General features: G+C 45.2%; 1 protein-coding gene across 4 annotated transcripts; it reads left to right on the plus strand.

Annotated features, from left to right (window-relative positions):
• Positions 1-13,380: 13,380 nt before the first annotated feature.
• On the plus strand, positions 13,381-25,774 carry LOC141549917 (uncharacterized). Of its 4 annotated transcripts, XM_074280011.1 has the most exons (5): positions 13,387-13,516; positions 14,983-15,069; positions 20,519-20,645; positions 21,215-21,313; positions 22,543-25,774. In XM_074280011.1, exons 2-5 carry the CDS (start codon positions 15,034-15,036, stop codon positions 24,690-24,692), a joined length of 2,412 nt encoding a protein of 803 aa, XP_074136112.1. In that variant the 5' UTR covers positions 13,387-13,516; positions 14,983-15,033; the 3' UTR covers positions 24,693-25,774. The 4 variants fall into 4 exon arrangements, with proteins under 4 accessions (XP_074136348.1, XP_074136112.1, XP_074136185.1 ...); XM_074280084.1 differs by lacking the exon at positions 14,983-15,069 and having other exon boundaries at positions 13,423-13,516; XM_074280247.1 differs by lacking the exons at positions 20,519-20,645; positions 21,215-21,313 and having other exon boundaries at positions 13,381-13,516.
• The last annotated feature ends 38 nt before the right edge of the window (positions 25,775-25,812 follow it).

Here is a 25,812-nt window from a genome sequence, read left to right on the forward strand (position 1 = left end):
GTGTGTGACGGCTGTGTGTATGTGTGTGTGCGTGTGTGTGACGGCTGTGTGTGCGTGTGTGTGACGGCTATATGTGTGTGTGTGACGGCTGTGTGTATGAGTATGTATGACGGATGTGTGTGTGTGCGTGTGTGTGACGGCTGTGTGCGTGTGTGTGACGGCTGTGTGTATGTGTGTGTGTGTGTGTGACGGCTGTGTGCGTGTGTGTATGTGTGCGTGTGTGTGACGGCTGTGTGTGTGCGTGTGTGTGACGGCTGTGTGTGCGTGTGTGTGATGGCTGTGTGTGCGTGTGTGTGATGGCTGTGTGTGCGTGTGTGTGATGGCTGTGTGTGCGTGTGTGTGACGGCTATATATGTGTGTGTGTGACGGCTGTGTGTATGAGTATGTATGACGGATGTGTGCGTGTGTGACGGCTGTGTGCGTGTGTGACGGCTGTGTGCGTGTGTGACGGCTGTGTGTATGTGTGCGTGTGTGTGACGGCTGTGTGTATGTGTGCGTGTGTGTGACGGCTGTATGTGTGCATGTGTGTGATGGCTGTATTTGTGTGTGACGGGTGTGTGTGTATATGACGGCTGTATGTGTGCATGTGTGTGATGGCTGTGTGTGCGTGTGTGTGACGGCTATATGTGTGTGTGTGATGGCTGTGTGTATGAGTATGTATGACGGATGTGTGTGTGTGCCTGTGTGTGACGGCTGTGTGTATGTGTGTGTGTGTGTGTGTGTGTGTGTGTGACGGCTGTGTGACGGCTGTCCCCCAGCAGATAAAGTATCCCAGAGGCGGCGCCCAAGCAAGCACCCGTTGCGCCTTCACAATCACACACAATCACATTGCGTCACTAATCACAGAAAAACAAACCAAAGCCCTGGGGCTCCGCCTCGCCCCCTGCTGGAGAGGCGGTAGAAGCACAGCGGGCTCTCTCGCTTGGCGAAGCCCCGGAAGCGGCGGTCGCTCGATGGAGAATTGGTACGCCGGGACGCGCTCTGCGAATCCTTTGCAGCGGAGCCTGTTCCGGGCCTGGGCCCAGGGCAGCCGTCACACGCTGTGTCCCACTACTGATGGCAGAGAATGGCAAAGTCCGAGTCCGGCATTGGGGGAACGGCACGATCCATGGGGAGAGGGGAGGCGGGGAGGAGGGGGGTGGTGTAATCGAAGCGGATGCGAGGAGTGCGAGGGCTCGGAGGAGGCGCCGGGAAGGCCCGCCCCGGACGCCCTTTCTCGCCGGGGATGCGCAGTCCGAGCAGCGGTGCTTACTCTGGGCCCCGCCCTGGGACTGGTCCTTGCTGTATCTTCTTCTTCCAGATCAGTACATTTCCCCCTCTCATAGTTCTGTTTTTCCTTTTTTGATCTGATTTTTCTTATACAACCTGACAAACGCGGACATTTGTTTAAAAGAATTACACCTATTTAACCTCTATCAGATTGCTCACTATCTTGGGGGGGGGGGGAGTAAGAGACAGGAGGAGAAAAAACTGGAACACAAAGTTTCACAAAAATAAATGTTGAAGACTATCTTTACATGTTTTTGAAAAAATAAACTATTTTTTTAATTGTGAGTATATTTTAATTTACCACTAAATTCTTTGCTTCTTTTTAAGAATGTCTTTCATTTCTCTGTTTCAATTTTCAAACTACTGCTCTTTCTTTTGTTTCTTTGGTGTTTTTCTATTCTGTCCTTTTTTTTTTTTTTTCCCCCTCTGTATGGACCATAAATTCTGCCGTCACAGTTCTCGTTTCTCTCTTAAATCGCCCGAGAATAGCATGTTATATCTGTACTGGATCACTTGACATCTGGGGAGGGGAGGGGAGAAAGGGAGGGAAAACAATGAGAACACAAGGTTTTGTTGAGGGTGAACCTTGAAAATTATCCATGTATAGATTTTGAAAATGAAAAGCTTTAATTTAAAAAAAAGAATAGCAGTCATAGTTCTCTGTTCTCAAATTCTTCGAGGTCTTCCAGTGTTAAGTTGTAGTATTTATTCATCAATACATGAACTCATTTGTTACATCTATGGGCTCTATTTTCTCTTACTATTATTTTTTTCCCTGATGATTTATCTGCTTTGAGTTTTCTTAATCCTGAGGTTGTTGGCAAAGTCAGTTTCCCTGACCCCAGCTCATTTTCTTTGCTCACTTTCAGACTCTTTCCCCTCCAATAGTGGCTTTTTTAGGGGCTAAATCTCAAAGCATCTCAATCTCCTCCCACACTGGGCATAGCTTGGTTCACCAACCTAAGTCTCTGCCCCAGGTGACTTTGGGGTGATATGTCCCCAAGTGGATGCTGGGCTGACTTTTTGACTAATAATAAATTTATTAATTATATTAGCTGGTAATAATTGATGGTCAGTGATTTCTCTTGGTAACCAAAAACAAAACCATGACTATCACTTCATGCTTAACTAGCTTTGGAAAAAGGGGTGCCCTCTGCAGATGTAAGTGTACAGTTAACAAAGGGATGAGTGTTCAAATTAAGGTGGTGGCCTGAAAGCCCTCCGCCTCTCCTGCTGAGAACGCGGCTTGATCATGAGACCCAGTCACCTCCAGCAATCTGGACAAAGAAATCCATCTCTACCCATCTGGCGACTCTGGTTGGTTTTCTCTTTCATGAGTTGGGTTGCCCAATCTCCAGTGGGAAGGGGTTCAAAGGGGCATAGACTTACTGCTTTGGGGCTGGAATTCACCTAGAGTAGATTCTATTTACCCACTAAATAGAAGTAAGGTCAAGAACAAGGAGTATATTCCTGGAGGATTTGGGCCATCTCATCTACCAGAAAAGCCCTTCAAAGACTAATTTACAGGAGATGTATGAGGAAAATTTTAGAAGTCTTAATCCTGATTTAATAATTGTTGATATAATAAAAAATAATTTCACTTCATTTAGAAATATAAACATTTTCTCTTGGGACTGCCTTGGGCTCCATCTCAAAAGGACTGCCTTGGCTGCATCTCGTCATTTTCTTTGATGATATTTAATATCGTTTATGTGATTTGCTCCTTGACCAATGAATTATTTAGAACTAAATTCCTTAGTACCTAATTCATTCCAATCCTTTCTTCATCATTTTAATTGAATTTTTATCTCATTATAATCATTAAAGAATATACTTGACATTTCTGTTTTTCTGCATTTGTTGGATCTTTATACTTCGGTACATGATTGATTTTTATATAAGTGCTATATACAGCTGAAAAATACATATACTCCTTTCTGTTCCCATTCATTAATCACCAAAAATCTATCATATAATCTTTCCAAAATCCAAACTCTCTGGCTTTTTTCTTGTTTATCTTCTGTTTAGATTTGTCTAGAAATGAGAGCAGTATTTTGAGCTCCTTCATTATTATAATTGATTGGATTTCTTCCTGTGAATCAGGAAGACGTTTCCTTTAAATATTTTCCTTTATATAAAACACTTTTCCTTCCTACAAAAAACACCACCAACAACAAAACCCTTTTCATCTAAATCTTTATATGCAATGTCATTCAGTGTACACATATTATTAAAATTCATTGTTTATGCTACCTTTAAGGATAATACAATTTTCCCATTTATCTCTTTTCATCTTTTTTTTTTTTTCTGATGTGTCTGCTGAAATCATGATTGTTCCCTGTTTTTTTAGTTCACCTGAAAGTTCAGCCCCTTGTTACTCTGTGTGACTTTTAATGGGACAGCTAGGTGGCACTGCAATGGATCCAGTGCTGGGCTTGGAGTCGGGAAGATGAGTCTTCCCGAGTTTAATTCTGGTCTCACTTATTACCTGGATGACCCTGGACAAATCACTTCACTCTGCCTGCCTCAGTTTCCTCATCTGTAAAATGAAGTGGCCAAGGAAATGGCAAATCATCCCAGTATCTCTGCCAAGAGAACCCAAATGGGGTCATAAAGAGTCGGACATGACAGAACAACATAATCTTATTCTATAGTCTCTGTATCCCTCAGCACTTAGCATTGTGCTGCGCATATGGGGCTTTGGGTTGGAGCACATGCTTGATAAATGCCTCTCTGTTTCTCTCCTTTTTCTCTGTTTCTTTCTCTATCTAGGTCTCTCTCTGTTTGTCTCTTATCTCTCCGTCTGTCAGTCTTTGTCTCTGTCTGCCTTTCTCTGTCTCTTTCCATCTCCTTCCCTCCCTCCCCCCCCCCATTTGTCTCTATCTCTCTGGTATATATTACACCATAAAATCTCCTGCTCCTCCCTTCTGTATTCTTAACCATTCACAACCCACTTCACCAAGTATGTTTGAGCAAAAGAAACATCTGCATACTATTAACGTCATGAATTAACACCAGCTTTTAGAAACCAGGGGAAAAGAAACAATCTTCATCCAAGACAATTCCAATAGACTTTGGACAGAAAACGCCATCTGCATCCAGAAAAAGAACTAAGGAGATGAAATGCAAATCAACACCTGCTACATTCACTTTTTTTTTGTTTCCCCCCTCCCAGGGTTTTTTTTCCTTTTGTTCTGATTTTTCTCTCCCAACATGATTCATAAAACAATGTATATTAAAAATAAATACATTTTAAAAAGACTCTCTTAGATGAATACATGTCTCTCACAGAGATGAGAGGAGAAATGCCCCCCCCATCTGGGATCTACACTTTGGGAGGTCGGTAACAGGGGACCCACTTCATGCTCCTCCTGGCCCTGGAGGACACTGCTGACCTCTCCCCCGTGGTGCTGGTAACTGCTTGCATCATTCTGCTCATCAGTGTAGATTGCTCCTCTCTTTGGTTCCTGACAAGGCCTTTAATGGGGTCCCAGAGACTGCTTCCCATTTGGCACAAGCCCTATCTGGAAGACCTGCTTTTGCCTGCAAAGACAATGCCCTTATCTATGGCCACGCTGAGGTGCAGGGGTGTGGGTCACAGGAGCAGGGAGGGGTCACAGGCCAGCCTGAGCCCCAGTGCCTCTTCATGGCCCCCCTCCCCTCCTCTTTTACATTATCAGAGCTTCCCTTGGCTAAGTGAGGGTGAGAGCACTCAGTAATGGCTCTTCAGAGGCTCAAGAGAAGCATATCCTCTCCACCACAGGAAGAAACTATCCTATGCTCAATAACACATTCCTCCCCAAAACCAGAACTTTTGCAGTCTCTTGTAAATCAATTCCATTGACACTGAGTACAACAGAACATAAAAATAAGCATCAGCACTTAATGGAACAAGAGGGATGAACCCAACATGGCGGTAATTATCTCCAGTGACATTCAGAGCAAGTATAGTATGCAATAGCCCTAGAACAGCCTACAGCATCACTTGACAGACTGTTTCATGGAACTTTAAGTCTAAATAGCATCTTGGATGCAATAAATATCCCAGAAATACAACTATAGCCAAAGAACTTATGCAAAATGAAGAATAGCAAAAGCAAAGTAAAGAAATAATATCAGAAAAATCTACATTTTAACAAACTATGCAGGAAAACTACATCTACATCTATGCAAATAAATGGACTGCATATTTGATAGACTCTCATAAAAATGAACATGAACACGAAAATAAGAAACACACTCAAATTAAGCCAAGTTAAAATGTAGCAATGAATACATGCAATTACATGCTGACACATGTTAGGTGGGGGACATAAGAATTGCCATCTGCTGCCAGACGAGGAGCACAAGGCACTTCTCTCTCCTCTGTTGACTCTGGGCCAGAAGTGAGGAGTCTTTAGGCTTGGGAGCCACTGGGCTGGACATTAGGATGATAGGGTTGAAGAGCCCTGAGCCTCATAGAAGGTAGACACAGGAACCGGAAAATGGGGCTTTGGGTTGGAGCCACCTGCTAGCCCCAGGGGCTTCTCCCTGTCTGGGAAATCTGAGGCAAGAGCATCTGTTCGGAGGAATCTCTTGGTCTTCAAGGAATGGCCAGTCAAGTTTTGGGATTGGAAGACTTATCACTGTCCAGGGTGGGCACAGGAGCTCCAAATGCCCTGGGGGAGAAAGGTCAGACAGCTCCTCTGACCTGGGGCAGAATGCCTGTGGGATGTCCCACTTGTTAGTCTTCATTTGGGAGCTCTCAGGCAACATTAGGGAGCTAAGGGAAGCTCCCATGGTGGACCAGGGGATTCCTTTAGAGTGTTTTTTCCCACAATAAAAATCATTTGGGTTTTTGCCCATGAATGAATAAATTCAAATGAATAAATTTATCGATTAACCTTCATCTTTGCCCATAATGGAACAAGCTCAAGCCACTGACCTCACTCAGCTGCTATTGATCTTCCTAAAAGGTAGCATGACATAATACTACTACTCAGTAGTTACCTCCAGGATCAATTAGAATATCATCCGTCATTAAAAGTCATGGTCACCTGGCCCCTTCCTACCTTTCTAGCCTTCCTTCTTCTGCTCCAGTGAATCCCCTTGCCTGCTCTCCTGTTCCTCTCACATCAAACTCCACCTCCCATATCACTATCCTTATACCAGGTGCTCTCCATGTCTACAATTTTCTCCCTCCCGACAGTCTTTTGGTTTCGGGGGCTTGCTTTAAGAATTAGCTCATAAGTGAAATGAGCAGAACCAGAAAATGATTGTACATAGCAACAAGATTATAAGAGGATCAATTCTAATGGATGTGGCTCTCTTCAACAGTGAGATGATTGAGGTCAGTTCCAATGATCTTGTGATGAAGAGAGCCATCTGCACCCAGAGAGAGGACTGTGGGAATTGAGTGGATCATAACATAGTATTTTCACTCTTATTATTGTCATTTGCTTGCATTTTATTTTCTTTCTTATTTTTTTTCCTTTTTGATCTGATTTCTCTTGTGCAGCAAGATAATTGTGGAAAATGTGTGAATATGTTGAATTTTTTTTTAACCATTTTAAACATATATTGCATTACTTGCCATCTGGGGGAGGGGATTAGAATACAAGGTTTTCTGTGTTCTACTTGAAGCAAGGATATTTACAGCAGGGTGCTTATAGTAAGCACTTATTCAGTGTGATTGATGAGCTAATGGTTCTCTAGTTCACATATACTTACTGTGATATAATGATGTAATCACTCTAGTTGGCATATACTTAGTGTGATGTAATGATATAATCACACTGAAGTATTTAAGTGCTGAGAGGACAGGAGAGGAGTTCTCAAACTCGGACACAGAGAAGAGAGACTCAAACACAGAGGAGACAAGAAGATAGAGAGAAACAGAGATCCTCCTGGTGGCGGCCTTCACTACTCCACCTAAAACCTTCAAGGCTTGTCCAGATATCCTCCAGAGACCGTTTGGACATTACAATGTCACCAACATTTTTAGTGTTAATGACTTCAGCTGTCCATTTTCCTCTAACCTGCTTGCTTCTGACTGCAGCTATTAATGCTTCAGATAGCATGTGCCTAAAAGTCAATCATCTGTGATATTTTCATTATTTCATCACAAAAGGCTATTTTCTGTAGACTTCATCTTCTATTCTTCACATTGGCACTAAGTTTACTTTTATTATAAATTCTACATCTAAAATAAAAGCTGCTATTTATGTATTTTAAAAAATAGAATACAAGGTTTTGCAAGGGTCAATATTAAAATTATTCATGCATATGTTTTAAAAATTAAAAGCTTTAATAAAAAAAAAGTTAGCTCAAATTCCATTTATTCTGGGTCCTGAAAACTATCAGAGCCTTTTCTTCTGAAATCCTATTTTCTCTACAAATAGTGCCCTGTATGTATCTATTATTTATGTTTCCCCATTGACACAGTGTCTAGAGTGCTGGATCTGGAGTCAGAAAGACCCAAATTCAAATGTGACCTCAGACATTTACTGACTATATGATCCTGGACAAGTCCCGTAATCTCAATTTGCCTCATTAGCTATGGAAATAATACCAATCACCCAGAGTCATTGTAAAGATCAAATGAGTGTTTTTCAAACCTTAAAATGCTATATAAAGGCCAGCTATTGTAACTATGCAAACAACCAGGAACATATAAGACTTTTCCATGCTAAATCAAACTTTATATGAAAGAAGGCTGGAACACAGAGAATACTCAGATTTTCTGCATGGTGGAGCTAACTGGCACTGATGAAGCTTCAATGTTCATTCTTAGAATAATGGATTATTGCCTACTGTTGGAGTACAGATCAACTTGGACCTACATTTACTGCTGAGTTAGGAGAGTATGAGGCCATTGGAACAGGCATGTGACATGCATACACTTCCTATATTAAGACACATAACCTTTAAAATATATATACAGCCATAAAAGGAAAAACTCTGTACTTAACTTTTGATTGGAGTTCTCCATTGTTAAAAGAGTATATAAGTTAGTATACTGCCTGATTAAAGAAAGGGAAACACCTTTTCTACGCCATGTAATCGATTCCTGAATAAAGCACCGCTTAACTCCTTGGCAGTTCGACTCAGTGTGATTCTTCTGATGCAGAAGCCGGTGGTACCCCGAAGACCCCAGAGAGGAGGGTAAGTAGAGGGCAGATACTCCTCCCACACCAGAAGCACGCCAGGACCCCCAGGCTTAACAGCCTACATTCAGAATTGAAATAAATCCTGAGTTCCAGCTAGAGGTTAAGGAAAACAATGGTAAAGATTTCTTGTTTTGTTTTTCTGGATTGGAGTTCATGGACTTCAGGAACTTACACCAGACCACCAAGGGATCAGAGTGTTGAGGAAGAGGGTCAGGAGTGGCAATGGGAGGGTTAAAACCCAGAAACTCCAGCTTGAGGAGGGGAGCAGTTGGCTATGGACTTCCTTCATCCATGGGGCCTTTTCCAGGGTGCTAGTGACACTAGATATGTCATTAATCCCAACTCTTCACCAACAGAACGGTCTGGGTTAAAATCCTGTTTCTGAATGATTACCCATTTACACTGAAGCAGTAAGATCTTAATATCTGCATTGTGTTCATGTGTTCTATTGACCACTTGCAAGAAATTTACTATAAAAGAAAACAGAATGTGATTATAACAGCATCAAACCAGTCCTACAGCTTAAGCCTAAAGGCACATATGGAGCAGGATAAAGCATCCTTACCTCTGTTTGACCTCAAGTAAGAGTCACACAATCATGCAGTGACAAAGTCCACCTCAAAGTCACTCAGGAAAAATGAGGTAAAAACCTTCCTGATCAAAGGAACATAAAAGGGAAAGTGAGCCAGAAAGATCCCACCTTGTGCTAGATCGAAGGTTGTTCTCCCAGAAGTGGCTCAGATAGAGACCTCCACCTGTATCAGTTCAGGATCACATCCTGTTGTGATACAGAAGCCACCTGTCAGTGGCTGCTGGAGGTCTAACTCAGACCTGCGGAATGGATCTCTTCATGTGAGAGGATGATGACGATACAAGGAGACCGAGAGACTGCTGTTCTGTGACCTCCCAGACTGAGAGGCCGTTGTGTTTTCTGACCTCTCTCCTCTTTCCTCTGCCTCCAATTTAACTCATTCACAGTCCGAAACACCTGTGTCAGTAAAGGCTGCCTTGCAACTCCTTCAGATGCTGTGATCCACAGCTGTGGAGGCTCTTGGGGAATTGACCTGCCCTTTTACCAAGTCATGGTCCTTAATATCCCTCTGAGTAGCTTATGAAATTTCTCTTGATTACTGACTTGATGACCCATATATGAATTCAAACTCAAAACAGTATCAATTACAATCTCAATAAATTTCATGTCAAATAGCAAGTCTCACTAATTAAGGTTTAGGGTTAGATACACTAATTTTTGGTCTCATAAATTTGCACTAAGCAAAAATATTTACAAGGGCTCACACATAAAAGAGATTTCCCTTAACATCTTTCACTTATTTTTCTTTTGTTTTTCTTCTCAAGTTTAAACTTATCTTGGTGTAAAGATCAATCATTAGAAATATTTTCTACATGATAAAAAAAAAACAAAACCAAACAAAAAAAAAACTTCTAAATTCTCAACAAGCCAAGTTCATTGTTTAGAAACTCCATACCCCAAACTGCCTCATTTCCCAGGGCTTTTGACTATGCCCATAATCACTGGTTTCAAGAAATCTGTCATGCTTAAAAATTAAGAAAATTCGATAGGGACCCCAGGGAAAGGGCTGAGTCTGTTGCTCCTGCCTGCTCACCCCATCTGTCCTTAGGACTGTTATGGGCGATGCTCTTTGACACACTTCAACCTTGTGAAGGGGGTACAGAATAGACTAACCATGATGCACACCCTCATATTCCAAGGCAGACTGCTCTAAATCAGTAGGACCAATTCAGATATGGCTTTCATCTCATCCCTTCCTTTCCACACATAATAATGATCAGTTTTCATTTTTTAAACATTGTATCAATAACTCCACATAATTTAATCAACAATCTTAAATTTTTTAAGTGATAGCCAAATTGTTTTAGTTTTTAACTACAAGTAAAGGTAGAAATATCCAGTTTCCTAAAACATTATAAAATAAGGTCAACAAATGTAAGTTTTAAACAAATTTTCCACCATCTTTTAAGTTATTCAGTTCTTAACTTTGTTTATAATTTGTAATATTACAAAAATAGATAGGAATTTCATATAATTTACACTGCAGTCTCCAATTTGAACACATTACACCAATTTAAAAAGTTACATTAAAACTGACCAGTACTTAACTTCAATTTGTAAGATTCCCTAAATTGTTGGTTGTTGGCTCTTTCCCAATTCACACAAACCTTTTTTTTTCTTTTTGTGAGCCAGGGAAGGGTTGAGTGTCAGTTTTATTTGAGAGAGCAGGACTTCACCTGAGAATTTTCACTGACACAACTCTCAAACCTGCCTCTTGATACCCCTCTTCTTTTCCCAAGTTTCCAAACTCTCAAATCCTCTGTTCACACAGTCAATGCAAACAATATAATTTCCTTTCTACCCATGCTTTTACTACCAAATGTCAAATAATTTTAACTGCATTGAGCACATTTTCTCTTTTTCTCAAATACCCACCCCTGCTACAGAGAAGGGAAAAAGGAGAAAAAGGAGGCTCTCTTAGCTGAAAGTGGGGGAGGGAGAACTGAGTCCCCATTTTCACTATCAGGCTCCTTTCTCAAGAAGGAGCTGTGCAGGAAGAGAGATCATTGGTCCACTCTGAAAATTTTTTGACTTTTTTCATAATTTCACATGATCTCTCTTATCTCAGTCAGGGATTTCTTCCTGCTAGTCCCAGCCAATTCATTTCCCAATTTCTAATCTAGGCCCCAAATTCTCCTCAAGTTGTAAAAAGTGTTATAGTTAAAGGAGCCATTGATGGATCCCCTGTCCTAGTTCTCTGGACGGTGTTGGGTCCAGGCCAATTTCAGAAGAATATGGGGCATCTCATTTTAAGGTCTTATAAGCTGATTTTGCATAAGACAGTCTCATGGGGAGCTCCTCAGAGCTTATGTTTAAGTTTATGAAAAAACTTAAAAAATTGACCAAGGATCTGATGAGAATCTGGCCTTTTTTTAGGGTGAACTCATGATCCTCAGCATGGAGGGGAGCTGTCTTATGATGCTGTAAGCCTAAGGAATTTTCCCTCCAGCTTCTCACCTCTTCCTGAGGCATCCTGGAAAGGGGGAGACAATGAGGGCAGGGGTTCAGCACCAAAATGGAGCCTTCTCCATCCGGAGGATGGGCCCAGGGAAGTCCTCCATAGTTCGGGGCAGGCCCTGCATGGAGGCTGGTGTGTCCCGGAGATCTTGAAGACATGCTCAACCCTACATTACCATGAATATCTGTTGCCTTAGAACCTGGCCGGCTCTCTGAGCGGGATCATCCCCTGTGAACTCCTCCGTGAACTTTGGTACCCTCTTGATGAACAACACGCGTACAGCTGACAGTGAGCGTCTTTGGTGGGCAGTCAGCCGTCTTTGTTTGCAAGGATTTCCTTTCTGAGGGAAGCTCTGCAATTTCACCCATGGAGAGGATGCTCTGCCTGGGACCTCTGGTTCCCAATGCAGACCCTGAGAGCTGTGTCCGGGATTCCCCAGCTGAGAGACTCTGGAGCCCCCCTGGGTGGGCGATGCTTTCTATTCCCTCTTATACCTATATTGATATTTCTATAATCACATTAGGAGTAGCATTAGGTAGCCGTTGTCACAAACTGCATTTACCCTTTTTGCAAATTAATAAAATGTCTCACTTTAGGTGCAAATCCGGGCCATCATTTCCTTAACCGGGCACTAGGACCCGAGGTCAAGCCTTCCTAGGGGTCTGGGGAGCACAGCCCACAGGGCGGAGGAGGCAAACTTTGGGCTGGGGAGAAGGCCGCCGCACCGGGCGCCCGGTTGTTGAGGTACTGAGCGCTGTCTCGGAAAGAATCCAGGTTCCGACTGGCCCCGATTAAGCAAAGCCATTTATGGGGGGCCGGGCATCTCCCCCTCTCCCCCCAAGTAATCCAGTGGGGCCACCTGTTCAGGTCGGATCTTCCGCGCAGGCGCTGCTGCAGGAAGGCCCGGTCCTCGGCCCGGGGTGGACGCGTGCTGGGCCTGCTGGCCTCTGCGCGCTGGACGCTGACCCCTTCGAAGGTGCGGAGGGAGACTCCGTGTGTTCAGCTCAGGCCCTGGGCCTGTCCCTTTGGTCGGGGAGCCCCCGGGGAAGGGTGCGAGTCCTGTCCCAGTCAGGAGAGCAGACGAGGCCCACGGTCCGCGGGGTGAAATGGACAAAGGATTGGCCTCCCCCTCCCCCACAGCCTAGGGGCCCGGTTCCGGGGAAATGTTTGTTTAGCTAAGGCGGAGGGAAATCCCTTTCCCAAAAGCTCCCAGGATTGTTTATTCCATGAGGCCGGATGTGCGATAACCCTTATCTTGTTCCAAATAATCTGTTAAACTCCGGCCATCGTGTATTCTCCCTCCATCCCGTAAGCCCCTATTTTCCCCCTGTAAGTCTCAGTTCCGGTGCTCCCAGCCCTGCGCCCACTTCGGTCCGCCACAGTTCTCTGCCGAGTCCGCCCCGGTCAGTAAAATAAACGTTCTCCGAATTAGACACTTGGCTGTCCAGTTTTTCTTTGCCTGGACCATCTCACTGGGAGGCCAAGTCACGAGGGGAAGCTGCGTGTGGACCGGCAGGACGCTTAAAGCAGTAACAATTCTTATTTTGGACAGCGCGCACTCCGGCCGGGGTCCGGGCCGAGCACTTTATAAATATTATCTGGTCCTCACAACGACCCCGGGGAAACTGAGGCACGCAGCGGTGGGGGCCCCTCCCCCACCAGACGACTAACGGGAACTCCTGGCGCGCAGACTCCGTAGCACTTAATCACAGAGCTTAGCTAGGGCCTAGTTCACGGCAGGCGCTAAATGGGAGCGGGCTGAAGAGAGGAAGAAGTGAAGCCATGAAAAGCGCCTCCAAGGGGCGTGGCCGCCTCCGAAAAGGGCGGGGCCTGGGCGACCAGATGACCCCAGGGCGGGACCAAGGGGCTTTTTCCAAGTCGGAAACCCAACGCATGCGCACCAATCGCCCTGGTCGCTGGACTACATTTCCCGTGAGAAACTGTCCGGGAAATTCCCGGAAACGAGGAGAGTCACTTCCGTTTTCGGTTCCGCATCCCGAGGCCCGCCGCCTGACGCTTCCAGGCCGCCTTTGAGAAGGGTCCTCCGGGGTGAGTGCGTGCCGAGTGTCGTGCTCCCGACCTCCACGTGGAGGTCTCGCTCATTGCCCCTTTCCAGGCCCTCCCCCATCTCTGTATCAGTCTAAGGGAGGGGGGCGGGCTTGTGCCCTCTGACCCTCTGCCTTGGTGTCTCTGTCAACCCCACCTCCAGCCTGGGGGGGGGACCCCCGCGGATAACCCCCCTCCCCCCACCCTTCCTCCCCTCTTCTCCTCCCCTTGGCTCTTTCCTTCCCTCTCCCCCCCCTCCCTGCCGGAATACAGGGGTCAGCCCCCTCACGAGGCACGTGGTTCACACCTTAGTCCATAAAGCACCTGACACTCCCGCCCGGCCCCAGAAGCCTGTTTGTCGCCCAAGTCCGCCCCTCGAGGTGAATGCGGCCCAGCGGGAGAAGCACTGCCAGCCCACGCCTGGGCCCATCTGGATCTAGAGCAGGGTCCCTGGGCTGTGCGGGACCCCCGTTCCCAGCCCTATCACAGCACCAGCCCGGCCCAGGACTCCGGCGCCCCCTCCGCATTAGTGCCCCCAGGCTCACACGCCCCGTGGGCCCCTCGTCTGCCGCCTCCGCTTCCGTTTCCGGGTGCAGGGCCCTTCCTTTGGCTGTTCCCTTGCCGGGATCCCTCCCGAGCCGCCATTCAGAGGCTGCCCTCCCTGGGACCTCCCCCCAGTCTTCCTGGGCCCCTCAATCTGGGCCATGCTCCCCAGTTATTGTAGTTTGTCCCTTTCTCTCCCCCGGGAGAGGGCGTTTATCCAGGGATCAGAGCGTTTCCTTTCTCAAGGTTTTTTCTGAATTTCCTTTCCTGTACCGGCTTCCTGAAGGTGCCGGACCCTCGTCCCGGGCATGTCCTTTCTGGGGGTTCCTCAGGACCCCCCTTTTGTGACTCATCGGCTCCCATGACTTCAATGATTCTCAAACCCAGGGGAATCTCACTCTCCGAGGGCTTTTCAGCCATCTTGACCTTGCTGACCTCTAGACGTCTCAAACTCGGGCAGAACTCGCCGCCTCCCTCCCAGTCCCGCCTCCTTCCCGGGGCCCCTCCTCCCAGCCCCCCGCCCCCCAGAGCCTCGGGGTGTCCCCAGAGTTTGCTTCTGCCCCGGGCTGGGACATGCCCCGCTCCGGCCCCAGAACCCCAGGAGCCGCTGCCCCGGCCGCCTGTCCCGCCCTCAGATACCTCCCAGGTCAAACCCAGAGCCCTCCCGGCGTGCAGTCCCCACCGCCTTCTGGGACCCGCTGCCGGGCAGCCCCCGCCGCTTCAGGCCCTTCTCCGCCTCCCCTTACGGTCTCTCGTGTATCCGGTGGTCGCTCCCTCGCGCTCAGCCCAGTGCCTGGCACACAGTAGGCACTTAATAAATGCTCGTTGATTGGTCTTTTCCTCGGTGCCTGAGCCTGCTCCCTCCGGACGTGGGCCGGGCCGCCTGTGGGGGTCAGTCCCATTCATGGGTCATTTCTCCCCCTCAGACCTGCCTTCCAGAGACTTTCCCCCACGGAGGGAGCTTCCTGGGGTCAGGAATGGCCCTCGTGCTCCTGGCGGCCCGGGCCCAGCAGGTAAGTGGCTGCTGTGAGTCTGGCTCAGCGACCCCTCGGCCCTAGTCCCAGCCGCAGAAGGAAGCGGGAGGGCCCGGGAGGCTTAGCCGGGCAGCCCTGATTTTATAGATTTTAGAACGGGGTCAAGGGTCCTTAGCCCAGCTCCCTCCCCCTCTAGCTCCCCCCCCCCAGCGCCCCCCTCCGGCCCCCTGCCCCTCCAGCCCCCTGCCCCTCCAGCCCCCTCCCCCTCCAGCCCCCACCTCTCCAGCCCCCTCCCCCTCCAGCCCCCTCCCCCTCCAGCCCCCTCCCCCTCCAGCCCTCTGCCCCTCCAGCCCCCTCCCCCTCCAGCCCCCTGCCCCTCCAGCCCCCTCCCCCTCCAGCTCCCTCCTCCTCCAGCCCCCTGCCCCTCCAGCCCCCTGCCCCTTCAGCCCCCTGCCCCTCCAGCCCCCTGCCCCTCCAGCCCCCTCCCCCTCCAGCCCCCTGCCCCTCCAGCCCCCTCCCCCTCCAGCTCCCTCCTCCTCCAGCCCCCTGCCCCTTCAGCCCCCTGCCCCTCCAGCCCCCTGCCCCTCCAGCCCCCTCCCCCTCCAGCCCCCTCCCCCTCCAGCCCCCTGCCCCTCCAGCCCCCTCCCCCTCCAGCTCCCTCCTCCTCCAGCCCCCTGCCCCTTCAGCCCCCTGCCCCTCCAGCCCCCTGCCCCTCCAGCCCCCTCCCCCTCCAGCCCCCTGCCTCTCAGTCTGTGAAGGCGCATGGAGGGGCTCCCCCACTCCCCAGTTAAGTCTGGTTTACCAGGGCAGTGCCAAGCTTGTTACTGTGGAGCTTTGGGGCTTGACTCCCACCTTCAGAGTCTGTTTTCTCATAAATTTGAGCTCAAGAACCTCACCCAGTCAGCCCAGAGCCAGGACTTCTTTTAGAGCATTTGAGATAACAGGGTGGGGAAAGTGTCCACAAAGCTTTTCCCTAAGCCTGGGGCACAGCCTCCCACAAGTATTTGCTTCCTACCCATGATGTCCCTGATGCTTCCCTGAGTAACTAGAGTCATTCCGCCTTGTACTGTTAGTTATATCAAGTGACTGCTTTGAGCAAAATTTTCAGGTAAATCTCTCTTTTCACCAAATGTCTTAGGTCTGGTACAAAATATCTTAGGCTGGAATACACTTTTTAGGGCTTTCCCAGAATTTTTTTTTTCTCTTTTTTTCCTGAGGCTGGGGTTAAGTGACTTGCTCAGGGTCACACAGCCAGGAAGTGTTAAGTATCTGAGGTCAGATTTGAACTCAGGTCCTCCTGAATTCAAAGCTGGTGCTCTATCCACTGCGCCCCCTAGCTGCCCCCTCGCTGCCCCCTTCCCCAGAATTCTTAGCAAATTTCCTCAACCTGGAAAATTCCATTAAAGTTACAAATCAAGAATAGGGTCTGTATTCTCAAAGGTACATTTGTGGTGTTAGATCACCACAGGAACGTTAAGCCTTAGGTCCTCGAGGCTGAGATTAGTGTTGCTCGGTAGAAGAACCAATTTTGTCGAGCCACATAACAAAATATGTCCTGTGCTGTGTTCGGATTTCTGCATGTATGCTGTCCGGTTTGACAAGTGGGAGCTTGCCTCTAGGTAGCTCCCCTCTCCCAATTTTTCATTTACCCATAAATACAAGACTCGGGTCCTGCTTCAGTAGCCTGCTGTTTTGTACATCTTCACCATGACCAGGACATCTGCATTTTCATTCATTTCTTTCATTTCAAATATTTCAGATTATGTACAGCGTGGGGCCAGACTAAACTTTCTTTGAGGCAAAGTTTGAATCTAATACATCACACAAAGTAAAAAATAAGAGTCTGTATATGATGGAGCCACGGGACCCCCAGAGAGAACTCAATTACTGAAATTTAGATTCTTCTAGTTAGTCTCAAGGATTTCTGGTACTGCCTTAATATAAATAGACAAAGAAGAACTCTCCGTAGCTCATTCTTGGCTTCTAAAGGAACATTGTCCCCATGACCATTTCTTGCTGTTGATCAGGGAAGAAACAGCATCGTTGTTCTTTTCTTCAAAAGCTCTGACAGGTTCGTAAGGTGAGCTTAGCTCCCTTGGAGACGGTTTCTATTTCTAAATTTCTCATAGAACTGCTCTAGTATTATATTTACACAATCTTGACAAAATCTTTGCAAATAGCCAGGGTCAGCTCAGTAACTAAAGAGCCATTGGTAACTGGGAGAAAAACTCAGGTAATCTGACAAAGTCCTGAATGGAAATAAATAAATGAATATTCAGTGAATTGGCAGATTTCAGGATTTTGTTGCAAAAAAGACCCCCTTCCTGGCTGCTCCCTGCGCGCTCTTTCTGGGTGACATCCATAAACGACCCTGCAGCAACCCCCCCATGCTCTACCCACCCCCTGCTGCCTTTAGATCCCGACTCTCAATCTGGGCAGAGTGGGCGGGAAGTGTGAGTTTTCAAGTTGATAACTTTGAAAGTTGTAAATATCCAAATGACCAAAAAAAGGACTCTACTCTCCCCTCTTCTCCCCAGGAAGTCTTTCCCCGCCCTTGGTGACTCTAGTCCCCCTCCCCCAAGGGCTCCTCTGAGTGCAGCTCTTGTCCGAGGTTGTCCTTGGTCTCCTCCGGTCTCCCTGGCGGTTCGTGACCCACAGTGGGAACCTGATAAGGCTTTATTGAAGGTCTGGGCTTAATATGTAGACCCAGAAGAGTCAGGAGGTAAAAAAGGAAATGATAGATGAATATTTCAGGGTTTAATAAAGTGCTTGGTGCGCTCTAAACACTTAACTAATGAATTTGATGCAGAAATTGTAAATAAGATGTTTGCAAGGAGACGATGGTGAACAGAGATCACACACTGAAGGGTCGCTGTGTGCCAAGGATGGGGGCTGATCTGGCAACAAAAATACCCAGAAGCTCAGGTTTGAATCAGCAGCTGGAGAAAGGCTTTTCTATGTACTTTATTTGAGGATGTGCCTCCTGAAGGCGGGGCCATTCCCCCTTTGACATTCTGTCCCTAGCTAGGAAACTAGAACCTTTGCAGAGCCGGTGTCCCCGAAAGACACCCGGTCTTCTTCTGAACCATCTCCCGGGAAGTTTTCTATGAGGAGAGCCTCGATTGGCTCTCTGCAAATTCAGATTTGTGATGGACCCAAAGGGCAATGGAAAGGCTAATGATTCCAGCGATGACCTGGGCAGTGGGTGACTTTAATATTCCTGAGGGACAGTTCCAATAGACTTAGGATGGAAACGCCATTCACATCCAGAGCGCACTGTGGGGACACTCCAAAGGAGAAACGGAGGCAGAGCTCCAAGCATCCGGCCCCCGCCACCCAAGCAGACCCCAGACCCCCTCTCATTTCAGGCCTCTATGCAGGGTTACAAGTGTAACATGCCCTCCTGGCAGTTACAATTACCAATCTGTCCTAGGCCCAACAGAGCACCTTTGAGCACTGACCTTTACAGTGTCACTTCTACCCGGCTTGCCTCTTCTGAGGCCTTCAAACGTCTCTGGCCACGATCTCTTGAACCTATAGTTTAATAACCTGTACCACGCTCAAGAACAGCCACGTGTAATCTTAAAAGCCTTTATTATACCTACTCACATAATGCCCTGACTTGTCAGCTCCCTAGTGAACACCTGGTCTGAAGACCCATGTGTTCTCTACCAAACTCCTTACCTCTCTGGGCTCTCCATCCACTTGGCTCAGGGAGCCAGGTTAACGAGAGCGACTGCTGTCTGCAGTGGGCTTATAAAGGGCCTGTGAGGTCACACACACACAGCCAATCAGTGAGAGAGCTGTCACCCATTATGAAGCTATCTCAATATGGACAGGATCCCACCCACAGGGTAGTCCTATATCCACAGAGAATACTTCTGGGCTAATCAATCTCCTGTTATGCTGTGGCACCGCCCATTTAAAGGACCCTTACAATTCCCTTCTCTTGTTTTGCGGAACCGAATCCTTACAACAAGTATGCTAAAGCTAGAATGGCATTTCCATGGCGACCGACCAATGCACCCACTGAAGTGTGAATTCCGGCAGGGTTATGAGGTTCAAGACCTGCACTGGTTGGGTGTGGAAGATGGTGCTTTCCGCCTTTGGAGACCTAGCATCAGGAACATTCGGGGGGAACTTGGGGGCTTTCTCTCTTGCCAGCATGGAATGTGGGACATGCAGGATAGAGATATTTCAGGTCAGCCTTCTTAGGGTACTATAGTTATGCAAGTTGGTATCATGCTGATAGACAAATAATATATAATAATCTATAAGCAGGAGCCCTCTTTGTCAGAATCTAAAATTTCCAAATAACGTATACAAATTATGAATTACTTATACTTATTATCTAGTCAGTCATTTAAATATTACTAAATTAATAATTGATAACAAACACCCCCCAAAAAATCACAAGGAACTAATTAATACTGATTAGGGTCCCCAATAAATCAGGTTTCTCAAAACAATGGAGATTGAATGCAGATAGAAGCATACTATTTTCCCTTTTTTTCCCTTATTTTCTTTTTCTTTTTTGTGATTTTCCCCTTTTGTTCTGATTTTTCTTTCAGAACATGAAAATATATTTAAAATGATTGAACATGTTTAACATATATAAGATTGGTTGCTGACTAGGGGAGGGGAGAGGTGAGGGAGAGAGAAAAAATTTGGAACTCAAAATCATATATAAATGAATATTAAAAACTATCTTTTCATGTAATTAGAAAAACAAAATACTATGGAGAAAAAATATTATTGAGAAATATGACTGGTCTTGTTAGGATAAAAGGTGGACTTTTCCAGTTGTTCCACTGGCCACAGTGAAATGTAGAAAAGACGTGTAGAAGGAAGCTTACCTCTAACTATAGATCTGGTTCTAACCCCAAACCTGAATGTGATGTCTGGAATGTGACAAAGTGTGCAGAGTGAGAAGGCATGAGTGAGTTGTCACTTGTACAATGGAAGTGCTACCCATATTGATGAGATGCGAAGTTCATTGAAACATAACTAAGAGAAGAGGGCCTCTAGTGTAGGATGACAAGACTGTCCTCAAGATCTTGACAATGTTAATCATCTGAAAGAACTTTGTATGTTTGTCTGGAGGAGGGAAAACAGAAGGGAATTGAGCTCAAGCTGCCCTTACATCTGCCTTGTGGCCTTCTGGACTCCTTCCAGCAGTGCTCAAGAAGGGCTTTCCTCTGGAAGCCAAACAATCAGAGGTGATCCCTGGAGTAACTGCCCTCGAATCCTCAGTCTGGAGGGGGAAAGGACCTCCCCCATGATCTTCTAGGACAGCCCTTTAAAGTATAGGGACCTGGGACCTAGAAGATTAAAGTGACTTGTCCTGTGTCACTCGGGTTCTTCATGTCCAAGGCAGGTTTGGATACGACACCGAGCCATCTGACTGGAGAAGCTGTATTGCTCACTACATCTCCTTCCCCAGTGGGGGATGGCCTGTAGGTGAGCACATTCATGTCTGGTATTTCAGGGCTCAGTGACCTTCAGGGATGTGGCTGTGAACTTCAGCCCAGAGGAGTGGGGGCACCTGGTCCCTTCCCAGAAGGAGCTTTACCGGGAAGTGATGCTGGAGAACTACCAGAACCTGGTCTGCCTGGGTAAGGATCTCAGGCCTTTCCTGGGACCCAGACTGTGTCCTGGAGAAGGTCTGATTATTATCTGGGGAAATGCTCTGTTGTGGCTTGAATGGTGAGTGAGTTTAACCCAAAGGTTTTTCCTTCTTTTATGCCACCTATTCCCAAGTAGAAAGTTTTTCAACAATTCAAAAAGCATTAATTAATTTCCCAGTTAGTAAAAAAATGCTTTCCTGGGTCCTGAGTTCTTGTTCTCAAAGAGTGTCCCGTCTATGAGAGATCTTTGTTAACCGGAATCTAGCTGCTTGATTGTGTTGCCCTTGAGATTGTACCTTCCCTGATGTAGTTCCTTGAGGTCCAGAGTTGGATCTTGAATTCTCAATGCCCAAAACCTGAACTTTTTCCACCCTGGGAGGAAGTAGTTCCAGTGAACTAAGGCTAGATTTCCTGTGACTCCTTTCTTCATCATCTCCCAGGAGCACAGGACAGCTCATTCTTGAGAGGGAGACCCACATTTACCTTATAGTAGAGAGGATAGGAATGAATTCTGTGCTGATTGTCTTATCAACAGCCCTTTCATTTCCAATGCACAGGATTGGCAGCTTCAAAGCCAGATGTGATCAACCAGCTGGAGCGAGGTGAAGCTCCTTGGATGACCCAGGGAGATGTCATCCCAAGGAATGACTACCCAAGTGAGTGAATAAACAAGAGAGATGGATGAGATATGACAGATACCCCAGTGTTCATCTTTTCAGGCTACTAGAGTTTTCCCAAACTAGAATAGGCTGCCTCTGGGAATATTCAGTTCCTCCCCAGGAGTTATAGTCAAGTTTCTTTTTTGGGTCTGCTTTAAAGTCAGTGACTCCTGAGAGTTATCACAGTATCCTTGGCTTAGGGTTTCTTTGTAATCAGCAAATAACAAATGTGTATCTGATGTATTTTAGACCCACACAGAGGATACTTTTTCTCCCTCATGAGGTCTCTTCCAGCTTAAAATTCTCTGATTCTGGCATAATAGGATCATATATTTGGAGTTGAAAGGAACTACAGGTGTCAGGTAGTCCAGCTCCCTTATTTCTCATTTATGAGGAAATTAAGCCTTAGAGATGATTATGTGATTTGTCCAAGGTCATATAGGTAATAAACCAGAGAGATGGAATTTCAACCCAAATAGTCCAGCCCTTTTTGGTCTCAAGACATTCAGAATTAAATGAACGATTAATTTGTGTTCCTTAAAACATGCTGTGTGCACTTATGTCCTTTTTGGGGGATCATATACTTTGTTTTTTTAATTGTGTATAATAGGACCCTGGGTGTTTTAAAAAGGAAATGAAAAGGAAAACCTCAAAGGAGAACCTGAAGGAATAGAAACCTCTCAAATCTCTGTTATTCTTTTTGTGACCTTCCTCAGCCACAAGAATATGTTATTGGGAGTAAGGAGTATTTAGAATCATATTACCTTACTTTTGCCCAGAAACTGAACAGCAGACCAGGCTAACCATGTCTCTGAATCAATTCAGGAATCTTTTCAGTGTTATCTATAGTTAATAATCCTTCAAACTTATTTCAACATTTATTCACAGTTCAATTCTTTGGGTATATCCATCAGGATGAAAGAGGATATTTAAGCTCTAATTTTGTTTCTTCCAATCATTAGTTATGTGATCTTAGGCAAGCTATTCTGAGCCCCAGTTTCTTCATTTATATAACATTAAATTGGACTTATCTCATAAGGTGGTTATGAAAAATCAGTGTGAAGGATGATTTATGTAAATTATAAATGTAATAAACCTAAGATTGTATTATTTGTTCTACCTGTTGAAATTAAATTATTAGTTTTATTTTCCTGGAAGAAACACAAGAAAGATCTAAGTGTAAGGCAGTAAATACATGGGGACATTTATACTTTGCTTTCTTTCAGATTGGACATTTAGGCTTGAAGCCAAGGAATCAGTTCCAAAGCTGGACATTTCTATGGAATCATCATCTCAGAAAAGATTCACAAAATGGCATGGTTCCTTGGTCTACAGTTTCAGAGCAGCCTGGGGATGTGATGCAGAGTTAAAGAAGGAGCACAGCAATGAGGAGACCCATTTGCAGCCAGGAAAAATTATCCAAAGGAAAACTCCCAGTAAAACACAAGGCCAAGAATGTGACACCTATAGCAAAACCTTTGGTCTTGGGCCAGACATTTTTCCACAGCAAAAAGTATGTATAGATAGGAGTCTCCAAGATTGTCATACAGGCAGAGAGAATATAAGTTTATATTCAGATCTAAATTCATGTAATAGAATCTGCTCTAAGAAAATATTTTCTAAGTATAATGAGTATGGGAAGTCCTTCAGTTCTAAATTAGACTTTATTGAATATCATAGATTGTATCCTGCAGAAGAAACATATGAATATAATGATTGTAGGGCAGTTTTCAGTAGTAGTCCATCCTGTAATTCCCAGCAGGAAGCTCGTATTGGACAGAAATCCTATGTTTGTAATGATTGTGGGAAGGCTTTCTTTCTGGGTATACATCTTATTGAACATCAAAGAATTCATACTGGGGAAAAACCCTATGTGTGTACTGAATGTGGAAAGGTTTTCCGCCTCAATACTCAACTTACTCGACATCAGACAATCCACACTGGGGAGAAACCTTATGAGTGTATTGAATGTGGGAAGGTCTTCCGCCAGAGTGCCCACCTTATTCGTCATCAGACAATTCATACTGGGGAGAAGCCTTATGAATGTAATGAATGTGGCAAGGTTTTCCGCTTGAGTGCACATCTTACTTGCCATCAGACAATTCACACTGGAGAGAAACCCTACCAATGCAATGAATGTGGAAAGTCTTTCCGTGAGAAAAAAGGTCTAATTTATCACCAGAGAGTTCATACAGGAGAGAAACCTTACATCTGTCCTGAGTGTGGGAAGGCCTTCCGCCAGAGGACAGGACTAAGTTATCATCGGAAGGTTCACACTGGAGAGAAACCATACAAGTGTCAGGAATGTGGGAAAGCTTTTCGTCAGAGGACAGGACTCAGTTACCATCAGAGAGTTCACACAGGAGAGAAACATTATGCATGCCATGAGTGTGGGAAGGCCTTCTGGCAGAACTCACAGCTTACCCAACATCAGAGAATTCACACTGGAGAAAAACCTTTTGAATGTCCTGAATGTGGGAAGGCCTTCCGCTTGATTGCACAACTTAACCAACACCAGAGGGTTCACACTGGAGAGAAACCTTATGAATGTCATGAATGTGGGAAAGCTTTCTGGCAGAATGCAGAATTAATTTATCATCAGAGAATTCATACTGGAGAGAAACCTTACAAATGTAATGAATGTGGAAAGGCCTTCCGCTTGAGTGAACAGCTTTCACGACATCAGAGAATTCATACCGGGGAGAAGCCGTATGAATGTAATGAGTGTGGAAAGGCATTTCGTGTGAGTGGAAAGCTTACTCAACATCAGAGAATACATAATGGAGAGAAACCCTATAAATGTCTTGAATGTGGCAAGGCCTTCTGCCAGAGCTCGGAACTTACTCGACATCAGAAAATACACACAGGAGAGAAACCTTATGAATGTCTGGATTGTGGAAAAGCCTTCCGACAGAGTGCAGAGCTCATGCTCCATCAAAGAAATCATACTGGAGAGAAACCATACGAATGTAATGAGTGTAGGAAGGCTTTCACCACCAGTTCAGCTCTTACCTACCATCAAAGAATTCACACTGGAGAGAAACCATATGAATGTCAGGAATGTGGGAGAGCATTTTCCCGAAGGGCAACACTTAGTCAACATTTGAGAATTCATACTGGGGACAAACCTTATGAATGTCATGAATGTGGAAAGGCCTTCCCCCAGAGAGTAGAACTCATTCGACACCATAGAGTTCATGCTGGAGAGAAGCCATATGAGTGTCACGAATGTGGGAAGGCCTTCTGGGAGAGTGCAGAATTAATTTATCATCAGAGAATTCATACTGGAGAGAAGCCATATGCATGTAATGAATGTGGGAAGGTCTTTCAGGTGAGAACACAGCTTACTAGACACCTGAGAACTCATACTGGATAATGTGGAAGATTTTCACCTGTAGATCGTCTATGCTTTCTATCACAAAATATTGGAGGGAAACCACATAAGTATAATTACTGTGGAAATGCCTTTGGCTAAAGCAGAAGCCTACATCAGAAAGTTAATATTGAAGAGAAACCTTTTAAATTAACACTCTTCTCTGTTGTTGAGTGATTTCATAATGTTTATTTTTAAATTTTTGTTAATTTGATTTTCTTCCCTCTGACCTGGAAATGGAAAACATTCATCAATTTTGTTTTGTTTTTTAAAAAAGTTTTTAGTTTTCTTTATCATCAGTTCTGCATCCTTTTTTAGTTTCTGAATTTATGCTCTATTTTCAAAATAATGTTTTTCAGTTATTTTGTGTGTGTTTTGTAATTTTAACAGTTATTTACTCAATTTACTAATCCTCTCTTTTTCCATTTTTTAAAAATGTATGTTATCAGAGATATAATTTTTTCTCCAAGGACTACTTTAACTGCCACCCAGAAATTTGTCTGTTATTTCATCTTATTCTCTTTTAATTATTGTTATGTGATTCATCCTTTGTCCTGCATGTTATTTTGAAATGTCATTGTTAAATGTCCATTTAGCTCTGTTTCTTTTTTTGTACTCTCTGTATTAGATACTCTTTTTAAATCTATTTTGCGCCATAAAGTAGCATTTACTATTTATTTTTACATTTTTCATTTATTTGTACCCTAAGTTATAGTCTGGTTTTATAAAGATACTATGTGATTCTGAGAAATGTGTGTATTTTGTTCCCATTTAGGAAATAGTCTTTCAAATCTAAATTCTTCAGCGGTTCAGCCTTACATTTTTCCTTTTGTCTGTATTTCTGTTAGATTTATATCATTTCTGGCACATTGCTTGGCCCACGATAAATTTTTTTTCACCTATACAGATGAAATGGTTGGAGTAAGAGAGGTTATTTTTTTTCAGCAGAAAATACTATAGAGCACATAGACCAGAAGTTCTGAATACTTTTTTGCATCATAGTCCCCTTAGCAGTCTACTGAACCTTTTTTATCTTCTTCCGAATAACATTTTTAATACATCGTGTTTAAAAAAACACAGTTGAAATACAGGTATCCAATTTTTTTTTTTTTTTTTAATTCAT

This window comes from Sminthopsis crassicaudata, chromosome 1 (assembly GCF_048593235.1).
Source record: "Sminthopsis crassicaudata isolate SCR6 chromosome 1, ASM4859323v1, whole genome shotgun sequence".
NCBI classification, from domain to species: domain Eukaryota; kingdom Metazoa; phylum Chordata; class Mammalia; order Dasyuromorphia; family Dasyuridae; genus Sminthopsis; species Sminthopsis crassicaudata.

Bases quoted from the DNA above. Each gene is read 5' to 3' on its own strand.
- LOC141549917 (XM_074280011.1), top strand. From the start codon at position 15,034: ATGGCCCTCGTGCTCCTGGCGGCCCGGGCCCAGCAG. The intron at 20,646-21,214 runs GTAAGGATCTCA...TCCAATGCACAG, and splicing joins CCAGAACCTGGTCTGCCTGG to GATTGGCAGCTTCAAAGCCA. The intron at 21,314-22,542 runs GTGAGTGAATAA...GCTTTCTTTCAG, and splicing joins CCCAAGGAATGACTACCCAA to ATTGGACATTTAGGCTTGAA.